We start from the raw sequence: 17,256 nt of genomic DNA, 5'->3' as shown, positions 1-17,256 counted from the left end.
TCTCCATTTCTCCTAAGCTGGGGTAAGAGCTTGGTGTTGGGATTTTGGTTTGGTTGGGTTAAAAGGGTGTGTTGGAAGGATGCACTGGACCACATGGTCCACACAATGGGCGTTGGTTGTTGGATTGGACCCAATGGATAAATTCCTTTAGGGATTCATCTGGCTGTCGATCTTTTCCTTGGTCCCCAATCCTACGAGGAATTATGCAATATGAAAAAAAAAATTATATACTCCCTCCGTCCCTTTTTAAATGTCCTCCTTCGTAACTCCAACTTATTAAAAAAATATCATCATTATACCTTTCACATCAACTTTTTCCTCCACTTTCCCTACTTACCCATCATCATTACATTTTTTACTCATTAACTTTTCAAAATAGAATATATTTTTAGGGACAAAATAGACAATGTACCAACTTTTACCCACTAACTTTACCAAATGGACACTTATTAAGGGACAGCCCAAAATGGAATACTGGACTATAATAAAGGGACGGAGGGAGTAACTGGGATGATCTCGTTTGTCAAGAAGGGAAAAAAAAAGATCCTGAAACACTGTATGGTTTGTGTGTTAGCTCAATTTCTGAGAATGTGCCCGTTTTGATAGGCAAAAAGAGGGCTAGAAATGCTTATGTTGTCATACTACGAGCAAGAACACAATCGTTTGAGTTTGATTTTATTTTATTTTTTCTCTGAAAGACAATCAATTCTACCATTACCCATGTTCCTTTTGATATAGGGTATTATCGTTTTGCCTTCAGAAACACGTACCCCTTCTTTAAGATAATCCTTTATTTGACAAAATTAATCTTACGTTAGTCTTGTACTATAATTGTCATAACTTATTTGTACACTTGCGTTGACGATAATGTCAACATACGAGTTACTAATTTCCGCGCAAATGACGATGTAGGGTAGTAACACAAAAATAACCCTATGAAAGGGGGAAAAAAAAGAATGTGTTTCAAGACATTAACTTCGAGTTTGGCCCCGACGAAGTTTTACTTTGGAGTTGTACTTGGATCATTTCGATAATTGTGTAAATGGAGATGTATCGTCTTCCGTTTTTTCACGTCCACTTTGATAATCTAAATTCTTCATTTTTTTAAATCTTATTGATAACAGGAATTATGTAAAAAATCGCGCCTACCAGTTGTTAACCAACCCTCAGTAAATTCGTCCTAACTCCCAATTTCTTAATGAGCCTGTAGTAGGCTGAACCAAATGGCTCAGGCCACGTGTCTGGCAAATACTGACCGAGGCTATGCCGAAGGAAGTCCTAGTACCCTTGGAGCCCAGGCTCGGCAATTTCCGGAGCTCAGGGAAGGGACCCACCTTACCTACCCGACGCCCCGGCCAAGAAGAGAGTTCTCCGGCTCTGCTAAAGTCAATAACCTAGATCAATGACTTCATCTCCTCCTCCCCCCTTCAAGCCGCCCGCACTTAGGCTCGACCGAAGATGAGGCTCGGCCCACTTCAGTACCACGCTCCACCCCACATGCCGAAGCAGTTATGCCAAAAGATAATGATTGGCGCACATAAAGGTGCCAACTCACATCAGAAATGGTTACCAGATCTTATTGGTGACGTCACAATGATGTTAGCCGACCCGTGCAAAGCACATGACCGTACTTGGAGAGTAAGCCAAACAGACTCTATAAATACCAAGCAAATACCAAGCAAAGTAGCCCTAAAGAGGTACATGCTTCTCCACCCCTAAAACCCTAGTCTCTTGCTTTACTCTCTACACATTCTCATCCTCTAGCCGGAGGGCTTTGCCGGGCAAATCCCGGCCAAGTCTTAGTCGTGCGTTCACTGTGCAGGATAGGGCAGGAAGGCTAGGCGACTCACGAATCACTTGAAAAGGAGCTCAGACCAAGGATCAACGGGCCACGCAGAGCCCATATTTTCCAGTGGAGAAAAGGCCAATTGTTGCTAATGAACAAACAGTTCCTTCGATTCTGATGGAGGCAACAATTAGGAGAGTGAAATGGACTAGTACCTTATCACTTGAAAGCCAGTTCTTGTCTCTTGTTTAGTCCAATTCAAGCTTAGCTGGTTCGACTTCTTGTTTATTTTCCTTTTCTATACTGCATTAATGCACCAATGGAAGGTTCCTCTCTCTCTCTCTCTCTCTCTCTCTCTCTCTCTCTCTCTCTCTCTCGGCTATTACGGGAACCTAGAGGCTGGGTCTAGTGGTTAAAACTTGGATTCAGAAGTTTATGTTTTCTTAAGCTCAAGACTTTCCATGGATCTACTCTTTTGGGTGAGTTTATATGTGATTGTGCCGCCCCAACTTTAAATGGACCTCTACTACACGACGGTGGAATTGGTCCTACAGAAGTTAGTCGATGTGTGTATAAGCTAATCGAAGTTTTTAGAATTAGGTTATTTACTTATGGAAAATTAGGGCGTCAACCCTTTACGCAATTACTGACCATAAATGAACATTTGGTCACTTACTATATTTTCAAACCCTAATCATTGTGGGAGAGTGATCCAGGAGGTGCACCAAAAAGGTTTTGGGGTCCCCCATCTCGCTCTTGGTGAATCCAAACTCATTAATAAACCCAAACCAATTCACTAAAAAATGAGCCCAACCCATTAGTAGTTGGGTTAGAATGAGACCCAACTCATCTAACTTATTTATTAATCGGGTCTCAATTGAGTTTCAATTAAATCAACTTAAATGACTCAATGAGTCATGAACATAACCCATTAAAGAAAACTTCTTCCCGCCTTCTGCACTTGTGTGGAATCTGGTAGACGCAACTTCTTCCCGCCGCTTTTTTTTTTATTGGGAAATTGAGGTGTTATAAATGATTGTTGGTATTAAGTTTTAACGTGTTGGAAGCGAGTTTTGTTTTATTTTTATTTATTAGAGTATGTGCTTAAAAAAAAGACTGTACGATGAACTTTAATTAGGACCCAACCATTCACACAAATTCTACACAGATCGTAATGTGATGATCTGATTCGTCCATTAAGTTTAAAATATTTTTCAGGTGCTTTTGGGAAAAATCAGCTCAATCCAATAATTGTAAGTTCTCGAACCAATCTTCTAGCTTTTCATTTAGATTTTTGGGTCTAAAATATATTCTAACAAATGCGAAACTAACACTTAGGTAGGGCTAAGCCCATGAGATTTCTCTTTTGAGATGAATCAATAAGTCAAAAAAAAGTAACGCAAAAATTAAAAAATGTGAAAAAAATTAAATAACAACAAAAAAAGAAGAAGTAAAATTGACTTTTTAATCCAAAACTAGCCTGAGTCTTTTGAGTCTTGGACTGTTTGGGTACGATTGTCTACACTAATCCCTCATAGACGTGTGATAAACGTGGTGAGAGATGGTTTAAAAAACCAATTTAACCTTTCTTACACAAAAAATTGACTCCATTTTGAGACTTTTCTAGGTTAGGATATTCTTTACATACATTATCATTTTTAAGCGATGTGAAGAGTGAAAAAAAACACACATTTAATTTGGTCATTTTAATACTTAGTATATAGGGATAATATGGTAATTTTAGTATACATGGGTATTTTAGTCATTTATATGTATAGGGGTAATATGGTCATTTTAGTGCACATGAATATTTTAGTCATTTTTAAAATTTTAATATATATGTAATTGGGTTAATGGGCGGGTCGGATTTTATTTTAGATAAAATGGGTCGGGTTGGGTATGAGTAATTAGGCTCAAAACTAATGGGTTATAAATAGGTCAATGAGTCATTAAAGACCCAATCCATTTATAACTTGCCCAATTTGATCCAAATTCACCCATTTAACACCCCTAATTCATATGAACTAGCTAGCCTCACAAGAGTTGATAGCTAGCACCTATGAAGTTTCGAACGAACACGATAACAAGAGTTGATAGCTAACACCTATGAAGTTTCGAACGAACACGATACTTGAGAGAGCTGACCATTATATATACTCCCTCCGTCCCAGTTTATTTGTCCAATTTCGACATACGTGTCTTTTAAAAAATCGTCTATATCTCACAATCTATAATGTTTTACATAATTTCGAAAATATCATATTTTTAGATCTAATTGAGATCTATCAAACAAGATCCATATTGCATATAAAAAACATTATAAATTAAAACATATAGACAATTTTGTAAGAGGTCCCAAATAGTGAAAATGGACAAACCTATCGGGATGGAGAGAGTATATATCTTCCACGATTTGGATTGTTTGACAGTAGAGTTGAAGAATTTATGCAATTCAGTTGATGCCGATCGAGGGGAAGACGGTACCCAGAACCTCGAAAAGAAATCTAGGTAGAGCATATATATCAATCAAATCTTGAAAATGATCCAGACCGAAAATGATATACTTGGATTCTTGGAAGTGCGTAGTTTTGTCAAAATTGACTGATCAGCTGTGAGCTGCTTCAAGCTCTCAATTAGGAGAATCAAACAAGGAATTAACTTTGTATCACTCATTCAAGGGAATAATATGTCATGTTCACAAGCTGCAAATGGGTACGTACTGCGTGAATCATTTGGAGTTTTCTTCGTGCATGTGAAAAGAATATGTGCATGCATATATATATATATATATCATTCGCTCACTAAAGTTCGATTTCGAGATCAGATCAATGAATTTGCTCAACCGCGTTATTTCTAGTCTTATTATTTGCTTGTAATTCGTCGTGTAGGAAAAGTAAGAAAGTCTCAAGACCATTTTCACATTAAAGGGATCTCGGGCACACCGGCAAAAAACCAACTCAAGGACCAATCCAAAAAGAACGGCAAGAAGCCAACCAAGACACCACAAGCAAAGCGAAAGCCTCACATGCACCTGCTAAAATACCCTACAACATACACCCAAAACAAACTAAAGCCCAAAGGAAACCAAAGAAATGCCAAGAGAAACAAACCTAAACACCGCTTAACCCCGGAATTAAAATTCCAAAGAAAGAGAGGCTCTCCTTCCTCAAGCTCATCATCTTCCTCCAAAAAATCATATTCATCCATATCATCAAGAGCATTGATCTCTCGTGGCCTCCTCCATTTCTCCAAATTAAAGTTCCTTCCCCATCTAAATTTAATGTCCAAAATTTCCCCCATGTACATCGCCAATCGCGCATTCTTGAAAACAGAGTTTCTGTTTTGAATGGCCTGGGATGAAATGGAAGTAGAAAACACCTTTAATTCTAGCATTTTATTTTTTTTGGACAATGGCCGCCTTGATCCCAAAATCGAAGATAAGCTTCTTCTTCCTAATCTTTCTTTTTGGCCCTATTTATTTAATCTCTTTTCCAATTGAAGAATAGAATCTTTTTTCTCCTTAACAGGAGGCCTCGAATCCATAGGACCCAAAATTGTTCTGAACATGGTTAATGGACTTGAAATTTAAGGGCTCTCAGCAGTCAGCAGGGATAGAAAAAAAAAATCATATTTTCATCCTCGTTTTGATCATCCTCCAACAATACATTGTAACAAATCTAAAGAAAATCCAAAAATCACTGCTGCTCTGATATATATAAGTCCTAATATCAATGCCAGTAAATCTGTCCACACAGATTTTTCACACACAAATCGTGCACAGATCGGGATGTGGGGCCCACTACGGGTCTCACACAAAATGATCCAAGCCGTTCATTAAATTTAAAATATGTTTTCAAGAGCCTTCTTCAGAAATTAGCTCAATCTGCTATCTATAAGTGCTCGATCCAATCATCTAACTTTTCATTCAAGTTTTAAGATCCTAAAAACTGAAAAAAAATGTTGGATGGTTGGTTCGAGCATTTATAGGTAGCAGATTGAGCTGATTTGCCATTGGGGGCCATCAAACCATGTTTTGAATTTAATGAATGGCTCGGATCATTTGTGTGAGACCCGTAGTGGCCCTACATCCCATTCTGTGCAAGATCTGTGCATAAAAAATCTGTCATTAGTACTACTGTATCAATGCTTAGGTAAAATGTATTGCACTATAATTTTAGAGATTTTTATTTTGGGCTATACAAATTAAAACAAATCCAATACGTACATCACACAGCAGGCTAGCCATGACTAACTGAAAAGTGAGAGATGACTAGCTAGCTTTAATTTCTTTTGTTTTTGATAATAGGATGTCTGAACCAGCTTCCACGCACCTTGACTAACTTCGGGGTCCTGAAGTTAACTAGGTAAACCTCCAGCGACCCTAATGTTTAGAAAAGGCATGTTTAGCCTTCTTCGGAGGCAAACTTTTCGGTTGCTTTCTTAAGCCAAACTTGACCAAATCACTTGGAGTTGAGATGCTTAGCTTCCGTTACAAACCATGGCGATTCTGCCCAGTGTTTTTTACTCTTTGCAGGTTTTAAGCATCGCAGGCACGGAAAGAAATTTGACCAGCTTTTTCGTTACCTGCACAAATTAAAGAGGAATATTTCCCACCAGAAGGAAATTCCCGTATTCTTGACGAACAAGTTTTTAACAATAAAGAAACCCAAGATGATTCAGCTCTACAAAAGTTGTAAAAATCGGCCAAGCGGCCGGTCACGGACTAACACTTGGCTGATCAAACGTAAAATGTCCAACGTATTTAAAAAACCCGTTAAATAATATATCAGATTCGAAACGTCATAGGTGCAATCAATTTTTGTAAGGCCAATTACCTGATATCAAAGAAGTGCAATTTCTTGATTTGTGTTGATAGCATTCCCCAACTTTAATTTGACTCCCCGTTAGTGGACGGCGGAAATTGATTCCCAGAAATTAGTCAAGGTGCATGTAAATTGGCTCGAACATCGATCCAAAGTTTTTTAAAAAATGATCAATTATAGATTTCGGTGTTTCGCTAAAATTTAAGAGACTGCAATGACATATATAATATGACAACACACGACACGAGCAAAATCCAAAACACATTGAACGGCTCGGATGCGCTTTTGGATACCACCATGTGGTACCCAATTTGCACCCAAAAAAACGAGTCAAATTCAGGACACAAGATATGGGTCCCTACCAGCTGTCTTGGGTGTTTAATTGGTGCGTTTTTGCTACTTCAACACATTTACTAGGTGTAATGTCAACAACCTACAGTACTATATTTCAGTAGTTACTAGCTTTATCTGTTAGGTTAAAGCATTTAAACTTTGTATGTACAAGTTTTGGGGTTAAGTTTCTGTCCAGTTTTTTTACGGTCCAATCCGGTCCAGTTTTGGGACGTTATGGGCCCATCCCAGGCCCACAACAATGATTGGAATCATTCATTTTATAGAGCTCGTTGAATATGTCATTCATGCCAAAAATTAGCTTGATCGAACATCAATAGGTACATGAACGAAATAGATTTGTACATGAAAAAAATGGGCAATTATTAATTTCAACTTAATTTTTGTCATCGATTTTTTCTTGTACAAATCTATTTCGTCCATGTACCTATTGATGTTCGATCAAGCTAATTTTTGGCATGGATGACATATTCGACGAGCTCTACAAAATGAATGATTCAGATAATTGTTGTGGGCCTGGGATGGACCGAAAACTGGACCGGAGTGGACCGTAAAAAAACTGAACAGGAACTGAACCCCTAGTTTTGACGGGGAAGTTTGTACAAGTTTCGAAATTTAAACTTTTGTAGCCCTGCAGTCAAATCGTGAGTTAATTTCTTCTTCTTCTATGCAAAAATCAGTAGTATTGCAAAAATTGTTAAAATTAGCACTCGGGAAAACGAGCTGAACTCTCGACCTCTTCACTCCTGCCACCAAAATAGTGCTGATGCCGTTTGGCCAAAGACTTCTCCGTTATCATGGGTTAATTTAAAAGGAAGCAAGACCTAGCTAGCTAGTACTCCATCGACCCCATTCTACAGTACTATATATAATGATCAAAATAATACACCTGGCCTGCATGGACATTATTGATTTCCTGATTCATGGGGACCCCCTTTTCTTCCTCAGTTACGATAACTTCTGCTCCACAAATACTATATACTCATTGAATGTGAATTTCGTACCTACACGTACATTCGGATTCAGAAGCTGCCGTATCTGTTGCTCATTGGCATAATTCCTTACATATATGCATTGCTCTAGTGACGGCTCTAAACAGGAATTTTTTCTCGAGTCCTAGCAGAAGGTGACGCGAAATGGGCGTTCAAGCGCTCGACTGTGGCACCACATGTATATATGCAGATTGCGATACAATTATTCAGGATTACATCCGACTCGCATCCCAATTTTCACTTTCTTTGTTTTTGGTGTAAAGTGAAACAATACGTACTAACAGGATGACCCGTATATTGGCGTGGTAGGATGACATATCGGAGGGATGATTTTCCCCTTGGGGTTGTCTTACCTAGGCCCTAGCACTGTCCGATGTTAGGGCCTTCGGTCCCTCTTTGTCCTAGTAATATAAGCTCTCTTCTTTTCAGGAGGAAAAAAAAAACGGTCGATCTCTACCAAGATTATTTACATATTCATAGCATGGAAAAGGTGTTGATATTCATCTCCGCGTTTGAGAATCAAATTAATGCCCAAGCCAGCAGAAGTGCTTAAATTAAGCTAATCTTCAGAAAATTTCACCAAATTACCTTAATCTCTTACTAATATGCTTTTATTTAGTGTGAAATACATTATGTAAATTCATATCACTAATCAGTCAAACAAACCCAATGAGATGTACTAAAACGAGTGCAAAAGTTATTTTCCCATTCTCACAAACATGACATTGTGCAATATTTTACAATATTACACCATATATGTACCTGTATATATACACCCACAAGACATTGCTCGTCTAGTTCCGTGTGGTAAATTGGTAAACATCTTCAAAAACCCACTCGAGAATTAAACACAAATTAACCCATGAGTATCCAAAATCATTTTCTTTCCCTCTGTCTCTTCCTGCTAACATTTCTGGCCGCGGGTCCATTACGTCGGATCCTGTCCCAGGCCGCCAGAGGCGGCAACTGGGCCTTGCTAAGGCCCAACATTGGCATCTCTGCCATGCACATGCAACTCCTCAACAACGACCGGGTTGTAATCTTCGACCGAACCAGCACGGGAAGATCCAACATATCTTTACCCAGCGGAAAATGTCGGGTCAACCCACACGACGCCGCATTGACGACTGATTGCACTGCCCACTCGGTCGAATACGACGTCGCATCAAATAGTGTTCGTCCACTCAGAGTCCTCACCGACGTATGGTGCTCCTCCGGGGCTCTAATGCCCGACGGCCGTCTGATCCAGACGGGTGGGTTCAACGACGGCGATCATGCGGTCAGGATCTTCCGTCCATGTAATGGGTCTGATTGGGAAGAAATCAAATTTGGTTTGACTCATACAAGATGGTACGCCACCAATCAGATACTGCCAGATGGACGGCAGATTATTGTAGGCGGCCGCAGGCAATTTAATTACGAGTTTTACCCCAAGACGGGGGCTACGATATCTTTTAATTTACCCTTCCTGTTATATACAAAGGACCAAAAAGAAGTGGAAAATAACTTATACCCATTTGTTTTCCTAAACATAGATGGGAATTTGTTTATTTTCGCGAATAATCGAGCGATTTTGTTCAATTATTTAAACGACGTCGTTGTGAAACAGTACCCGCAAATACCAGACGGGAACCCGAGGAATTACCCGAGCACTGGATCAGCTGCTCTGCTTCCTTTGAAACTAATGCAAGGAAAAGCATTTTTTGGAGCTGAGGTTCTGGTGTGCGGGGGTGCACCGAAAGGATCGTACATCAGCGCGACAAACTACGGAAAATTCATCGCAGCCTTGAACACTTGCGGGAGGTTGAAAATAACCGACCCGTCACCCGATTGGGTCATGGAGACCATGCCTATGGCTCGGGTCATGGGCGACATGCTGTTACTTCCAAATGGCAATGTTTTGATTATCAACGGCGGGTCAGCAGGGACAGCGGGTTGGGAACTTGCTAGGAACCCGGTTTTAAACCCGGTTGTTTACCGACCCAAGAACCCAATTGGGTCTCGGTTTGAACGTCAGAACCCAAGTTCCACGCCCCGCATGTACCATTCTGCCGTGGCTTTGCTACGCGATGGTCGGGTTCTAGTTGGTGGTAGCAATCCCAATAGGCTTTATGAATTTACAGGAGTCTTATTTCCAACAGAATTAAGTTTGGAAGCTTTCTCGCCATCGTACTTGAATCCAGAATATGCAAATTTGCGTCCGAAGATTATTCTACCCGTTTCTCAAACCAAGATCGGGTACAACCAACGAATAACGGTGCAGTTCAAAATCACGGGTACGATCAATCAGAATTTGGTCTCGGTAACGATGGTTGCACCCTCGTTCAACACACATTCATTTGCCATGAACCAAAGGCTGCTAGTGTTGGGTGCAGGGAATGTGACTACAGTAGGAGTGTCAAGCTATGAAATGGGGGTGATGACTCCTGGTTCGGGTATTCTTGCACCATCCGGATTCTACATGCTTTTTGTGGTCCATCAAGAAATACCCAGTCTGGGTATTTGGGTCAATATCCAGTGACATCTCTCTACTGGTTCAACTATGCCCTTGGGTCATGCATGGATCATTATTTTTTAATTTATGTTAATCTTTCCAAAACAAGAACTAAGAAGAGGAGGTTTTGGCTCTTTTTTATTTTTACAGATTTTCCTTGCTTCTTGTAAGGATTTCTCTCATATCATTATAATTGTATTTGTTTATGATGGGGATTACATTGAATGAATTTTTCACATGGTAAAGGGTTAAAGGGAAATTACTAGTGTCAGAATGAAATGTGGGTGGTCTTTGCCCCTTTTTTTTTCCCTTAGAATGTAGCTATGTGACGGATTGCCATAATTTGACCAAAACTAAAAGAAAGGTTTGCTAACAATGAGAAAAATACTTAAAAAACAAGTTTTTTAAAAAACAAGGTTTTTAATTTTATTTTAAGAAGATCGTTGTCATTGATATAAAAGAAGATTCGATGATCGAATTACAGAGATACAATACACTGAAAAACATAGAGGGGCATACACTCGACTCAAACTAATAACTACGTAAACAATCCCGGAAAGACAACTAAAGCACACTCAACAACGACAGATACGATTGTCTACATAGTTGTGACTGTTCGTAAATCTTTATGGGCAAGTTGTCATTTTTGATCATTACTATCCCCACAACAAACGATCTTGGATACATCCCTGAAAAGGCCAATCGCAACCGCCTAAAAAGGCCAATCGCAACCGCCTAAAGACCTCCACCAATGGATAACAATTTAGGACGCATCCAGCGCGTGAGAAGGTACGACGGCCCACGAGGCTACGGCAATCACAGATTTCTACTTCCGAGAACCAAATTCACAACCAAAACAAGAGAACTTATTCACACACCATCACCACCCACCGGATTTGGGGAAATCAGACCAATATAGTCATCGAACTAGAAAGATCAGCCGGGAGAAAACCGAACAGAATAGCCGGAATAGAAAAAACAAAACCCTAACCCAGCCTCATCTTTATTACCTCACCACCGGCCTCAATCTACCAGATCTAGGAAGCCAATGAGGAGACAAACCAAACTAGGTACACCCACTACTGGCCGGAGACCCAATTGCCGCTTAGCAACACTTGGACAACACCAAAACGGAGCATAGACCTAGCGGAGGGAGGAGGGAAAGACCAAAATGGCCCTTCCGTACACATGCACGTTTGTAGATACACTATTTGATCAATTTTGTCCCAAGAGAGTACCGTGTTTTTGTTCAAGTTATAAATGTGTTTCAAAGTTATACAGGTAGATATTTGATCAGTATAATTTTTGATATGGTTAATATTCTCGATGAGTTATAGAAACAAATGGTTTTGCTCCCAGCCTAAAAATATCCAAAAACAACAATAGTACTACTACACACAAACACTTACACACCGGACCACCCTTATTGTGAGTGAGTGTGTGTGTCGGTTTGGGAACCGGAGGTGGTGTAGTGCACCCCGGTATACTGGACGTGTAGTGCAAAACACGGACCGTTGAAGTCATTAACAAACAGTTGCGATGTATTTTTAATCTTTGACCGATAATAAATATATTTTACTAGTAAAAAATTACTACTATTTTTAATTTGGATCGTTTATTGACGAGATCGACAGTTGTGTGCCGCCCTACACGGACACTACAGCACCCCGGATCCAATTGTGTGCGGTCCTAAACTTATTGTTGCTCCCAAAAAAAACACCCAACTTATTGTCATATCGCAAAGGAGTGAGAAAATTAATGCAAATACTACCGAGCTATCGAATTCTCTCCCTCTCTCACCACATTGGGACACAACAGCTGTACGTAACAAGACTACACATTTATACCAGGGGAAAAGAGCTTATAGCTATATCTTAACGTTTTAGAATCAAGGTGTTTTTTTTTTTTTTTAGGTCACCAAAGGAGGTTGAAACTGATATTCTCTCTTGATAAATTCTAGTCAATCCATTCTTGATTCCTCCAATCTTAAATGTAAATCTCACTGAATTTGGTCAATCTCTCGCTGTCAAGAGACTCAAAACTAACATGAAAATTGATTGTCCAAATAAAGAAAACAAGTTCAGACTGGGAAGACATACAATTGCGTCACTTAATTTGTTGCACTAAACACAAAGTAAATTCCTTAACCTGAAACCAATTCTTTGTAGTGGACAACAGGTTCTCGTAGCACGCGGTACGCCCGTGCAAACAGAAGGGTAGAGTACCTCGGTAGGCTTGACTTAAATTTTATCGTCATGATCTCAACCGTTCATTTTGAAAATTGCCACATTTATTCCACGAATCAAGTTACCGGAAAAACGTGAAAAATACCACGTTTATGTAACAACTGGCTTTCTGAACCATATTGCCTGTCCATTTTTCGTAATAGTAATAAATACGGTCCAATATTGTCTGATCAAGTGGCTAATAGTATCCGATGATTGAAAAGTGATGGAGTGAATAGATCTGTCATTTTACTATGCCTGACCTCTAGATACCTTCTTTTCTTTTCTTTTTTAAGGGAGGAACAACTTTACAGACAGACCACTAAATTGACCAAACTGTACAACCCAAACCTCCAGAGGAACTAGCACGGCTACACTAGTCACGGTCCCTCACTTACTTATTGGTGCTCACCCGGCAAAAAATCAAACCCCAAATCTTATGAAATATTCTCAAAACCTGGACATCTATCCGAAACGCTGGAACATGTGACCTTTATATACTTGCTGCTCTATAAATAGGATCATCCTAACTAGCTTTGAGAAAACATGTTGTAATAGAATTATTCACTACATCTCCCAAACCATATTTAAAGCAGACCGACAATATCCCCAACCTCCTTTCCTTCACCATACAAAATCCCAAAATAAATCCACCCAAATCTACCTTTAAACATACACACACAAACCCATGACCCAAAATCAGTTCCTTTCCCTCTCTCTCTTCCTCCTAACATTCCTCACCGCTGGCCCGCTAAGCCGGACCCTGACCGATGCCGCCGGGGGCGGCAACTGGGCCGTGCTAAAGCCCAGCATCGGCATCTCAGCCATGCACATGCAACTCCTTAACAACGACAAGGTTGTAATCTTCGACCGGACCGACTTTGGCCGGTCCAACATATCCTTGCCCAACGGGAAATGCCGTGTCGACCCGAACGACACGGCATTGACAAACGACTGCACTGCCCACTCGGTCGAGTACAACGTTGCGACGAACGGTATTCGCGCGCTCACCGTCCTCACCGACGTGTGGTGCTCCTCCGGAGCACTAACGCCGGACGGCCGTCTGATCCAGACGGGTGGGTTCAACGACGGCGATCATGTGGTCAGGATTTTCCGGCCGTGTAGTGGGTGTGACTGGGAAGAAATAAACTCTGGTTTGACTAACAGAAGATGGTATGCCACCAATCAGATTCTACCAGACGGACGGCAGATTATTATAGGCGGCCGCAGGCAATTTAATTACGAGTTTTACCCGAAAACTTCGGCAACCGTAGCATATAATTTACCTTTTTTGGTCGAGACCAATGACCCACAAGAAGAAAATAATTTGTACCCATTCGTGTTTCTGAACACGGATGGAAATTTGTTTATTTTCGCGAATAATCGAGCGATTTTGTTCGATTATTTGAAGGATGTGGTGGTGAAGAAGTACCCGCAAATGCCCGATGGGAACCCGAGGAGTTACCCGTGCACCGGATCCGCCGTCCTGCTTCCCTTGAAATTGTTTCAAGGAAATGCAGCTGGAGGAGCTGAGGTCCTGGTGTGCGGGGGTGCACCGAAAGGAACGTACACCAGCGCGAAGAAGGGGACCTTCGTCGGGGCCTTGAACACGTGCGGGAGGATCAAAATAACCGACCCGAACCCCCAATGGGTCATGGAGAACATGCCCACGGCTCGGGTCATGGGGGACATGGTTATGCTTCCGAACGGCAACGTTTTGATTATCAACGGTGGGTCTGCGGGCAGTGCGGGTTGGGAATACGGTAGGAACCCGGTTCTGAATCCGGTTATTTACCATCCCAATAACCGGGCTGGGTCTCGGTTCGAGGGTCAGAACCCGAGCTCCATACCCCGAATGTATCATTCCGCCGCAATTTTACTGCGTGACGGTCGGGTTCTGGTTGGCGGTAGCAACCCTCATATCTACTACGTTTTTACCAACACCCTTTTTCCAACAGAGTTAAGCTTGGAGTCTTTCTCGCCGTCGTATTTGGATCCGGGTTCCGCAAACTTGCGTCCGAATATTATTTCACCAGTTTCTCAAACCAAGATCGGACACAAACAACGAATAGTGGTGCGGTTCACAGTCCCGGGCATGGTAAATGCAAATTTGGTCTCCGTAACGATGGTCGCACCCACCTTCACTACACATTCTTTCGCTATGAACCAAAGGCTTCTAGTGTTGGGTGGAGGGACTGTGAGTACAGTGGGCATGTCAACCTATGAAGTTGGGGTGGTGACTCCGGGTTCGGGTATTCTTGCCCCGTCCGGATTCTACATGCTCTTTGTGGTCCATCAAGAAATACCCAGTCAAGGTATTTGGGTCCAGATCCAGTGACTTTATTGTAATTGAAGCGTACCCATAGATTATTCTTTAATACTATATATATATATATACAATTATTTTCAAATAAGGAGGTCTTTTAGTTAAAATAAGGACCTTTACATTTCTTCCATTTTTCGATCGAATTTCGATGATCCGAGCCGCTCAATGTGTTCAGAACGTGATTTTAAGAGTATCCACATGAAATCGGCAAAAAAAATGACCGGAAAGGGTTTGATTTGAGCAGTTTTTATTTGAACAGTTTGATAAAAACATAACAAAAACTGCTTGGATGAAGCCCTTTCCGATTTTTTTTTGGCTGATTTCTCGCGGGTACCTTTAAAATCACGTTCTAAACACATTGAGCGGCTCGGATCATCAAAATTTGATTCGGGAAAGGAAGGTCCTTATTTTATTAAAATGAGGTGGTCCTTAGGAGAAGGGGACTCTATATATATATATATATATATATATATATATTCTTTTTCTTTTTAGCTATTTTTTTCAGATTTTTTTCTTGCTTCTTGCTCTGATGTCATCAACATTATATATTCTTTATATAAATCCATAAAGCTGTACGGACCATTTGTTTTTTCTCTTTTCTGAACAAAAAGGGGCTCAATTCACTGAATCTTTTACCACATGATGGAGTAGTGGTTAAATCGAAGTACTAGTGTTTGAATGACATTGGTTGTCTTTATGTGCTCTTTTTTGACTTGCGATCGACCGTGTTAAGATCAAAATGTTCTACTGGCATTAATTTAAGTCATTATCTGGCCGCTATCCCTTGTAGCCATTGCCCGTTGGATCAATCAACATATAGCCGTTGAATTGTTTTCAAGAGCGATTAGACCAATTTATATCACAACGACCTTTGTAAGAACTGGTCTGGCCCCCAAAAGTGGCTCCCTATTGGAGGAGTGAATTTTGGTATTGAATCCAAAATATGACTTTAGCTCCCAAAATAACTCTCCGTTCGAGATGCTCTAAATTGGCAACACCCCATATCAACCAGAGTTTATCCCTTGATTTTATATGCCATGCAGTCGTATGGTTCGGCTAATGGTATTTCACTATGTACTCGATCACCTTTGTATTTTTTTAATTCAAGAATTGATGACGTACGTACTTTGGTCCAAATTAACTAAATATGTTTTTCAAAACCATTGTCAATTTTGTATACAATTTGGTCACTTTTTATTTTGCCTTGATGAGAGGAACTTGAAAGATAGTAAAAGTTATGATCCACAAATAAAGAAAATATCACAAAAGATAAAAAAAAAAAAAAAAGAAGGCAAAATTGACATGTACTTGTAAAAAATAAGTTACTGTAGATACATGTTGAAAGTAGAGCAGTTCACGTCATGTTACTTCACTTGTTTATATAGACATGCACGTGAGCTTACATGTTAATTAAACTGTTAAAGTATCACCAATTTCACAGATATAAAAAAAAAAAAAAAAATTTGTTGCAAAAATATATTGGTGCAATATCCATGTCCTAACTTGGCGTGATCTGTCAAACAGTCTATGTAAAAGAAGTAACCCAAGTCAGGTCATTTTCCGCATCCTTTTAGTCTTTTACAGCATCCGCAATGGTAATAATCAAAATCAATAATCAAAATGTGTCATGTTTGATTATCCATTTAGTGCATAATCAAATTTAACAACCTTTATTTCTACATTGATTATTTTTGCATCCCCAACCAAAAAAAACCCACAATACACAATGCACATTTGTCCAATCGTAAACGAGTTCTAATCACGCATCCGACCACACCAAATTATTATTCTCGATGAGATGATTCCAATGTGAGGTGTTTTTGAGTTTGATTATTGAGTTTTGATTATTGGTAAAAGTTGTTAAGATTGGTTATGGAATGAGTGTAATTTGATTATTTGTTAAAGACTTGTAACTTTGTTTATTATAAGGTCATCCACAGTGGCATAATAAAAAATGGATAACCAAAAGTTGACACATCAGCTTTTGATTATCCATTTAAGAGGTTGCTAAGCTTAACAATGTTGAGGTCCACAATGGTCACTTCTAGTTCATAACTAAAATAAGGGATACACTACAATTTCACTCTCTCTCCCCTTGTGTTTTCCACCATTGATCACTTCCCTCCATTACACTTTTTTTTGGCAAAAATATATCGATTTTCTCCTTTAATTTGGGAAAAAAATTAGTGACTTCCTTCCCTAATATTATGAATTTGGAAAAAAAATCATGTACTCAAAAAAAAAAAAAGTGTCCTTGAA

At 39.9% G+C, this 17,256-nt stretch overlaps 2 protein-coding genes across 2 annotated transcripts; both read left to right on the top strand.

The window, feature by feature from the left end:
* The first annotated feature begins 8,761 nt into the window (after window positions 1-8,761).
* On the top strand, window positions 8,762-10,652 carry LOC131330951 (aldehyde oxidase GLOX-like). The gene has a single exon (XM_058364725.1). It carries the CDS (start codon window positions 8,815-8,817, stop codon window positions 10,471-10,473), a length of 1,659 nt encoding a protein of 552 aa, XP_058220708.1. The 5' UTR covers window positions 8,762-8,814; the 3' UTR covers window positions 10,474-10,652.
* Window positions 10,653-13,200: 2,548 nt separating this feature from the next.
* Window positions 13,201-15,082, top strand: LOC131330952 (aldehyde oxidase GLOX-like). Its single transcript, XM_058364726.1, has one exon. The coding sequence runs from the start codon at window positions 13,360-13,362 to the stop codon at window positions 15,007-15,009; it is 1,650 nt and encodes a 549-aa protein (XP_058220709.1). The 5' UTR covers window positions 13,201-13,359; the 3' UTR covers window positions 15,010-15,082.
* Window positions 15,083-17,256: the final 2,174 nt, after the last annotated feature.

This window comes from Rhododendron vialii, chromosome 6a (assembly GCF_030253575.1).
Source record: "Rhododendron vialii isolate Sample 1 chromosome 6a, ASM3025357v1".
Classification (NCBI taxonomy): domain Eukaryota; kingdom Viridiplantae; phylum Streptophyta; class Magnoliopsida; order Ericales; family Ericaceae; genus Rhododendron; species Rhododendron vialii.
This window is presented reverse-complemented; position numbering and strand designations above follow the sequence as displayed.

What these genes read in the sequence shown, in the direction of transcription:
- LOC131330951 (XM_058364725.1), top strand. Translation starts at nt 8,815, where the DNA reads ATGAGTATCCAAAATCATTTTCTTTCCCTCTGTCTCTTCCTGCTAACA.
- LOC131330952 (XM_058364726.1), top strand. Translation starts at nt 13,360, where the DNA reads ATGACCCAAAATCAGTTCCTTTCCCTCTCTCTCTTCCTCCTAACATTC.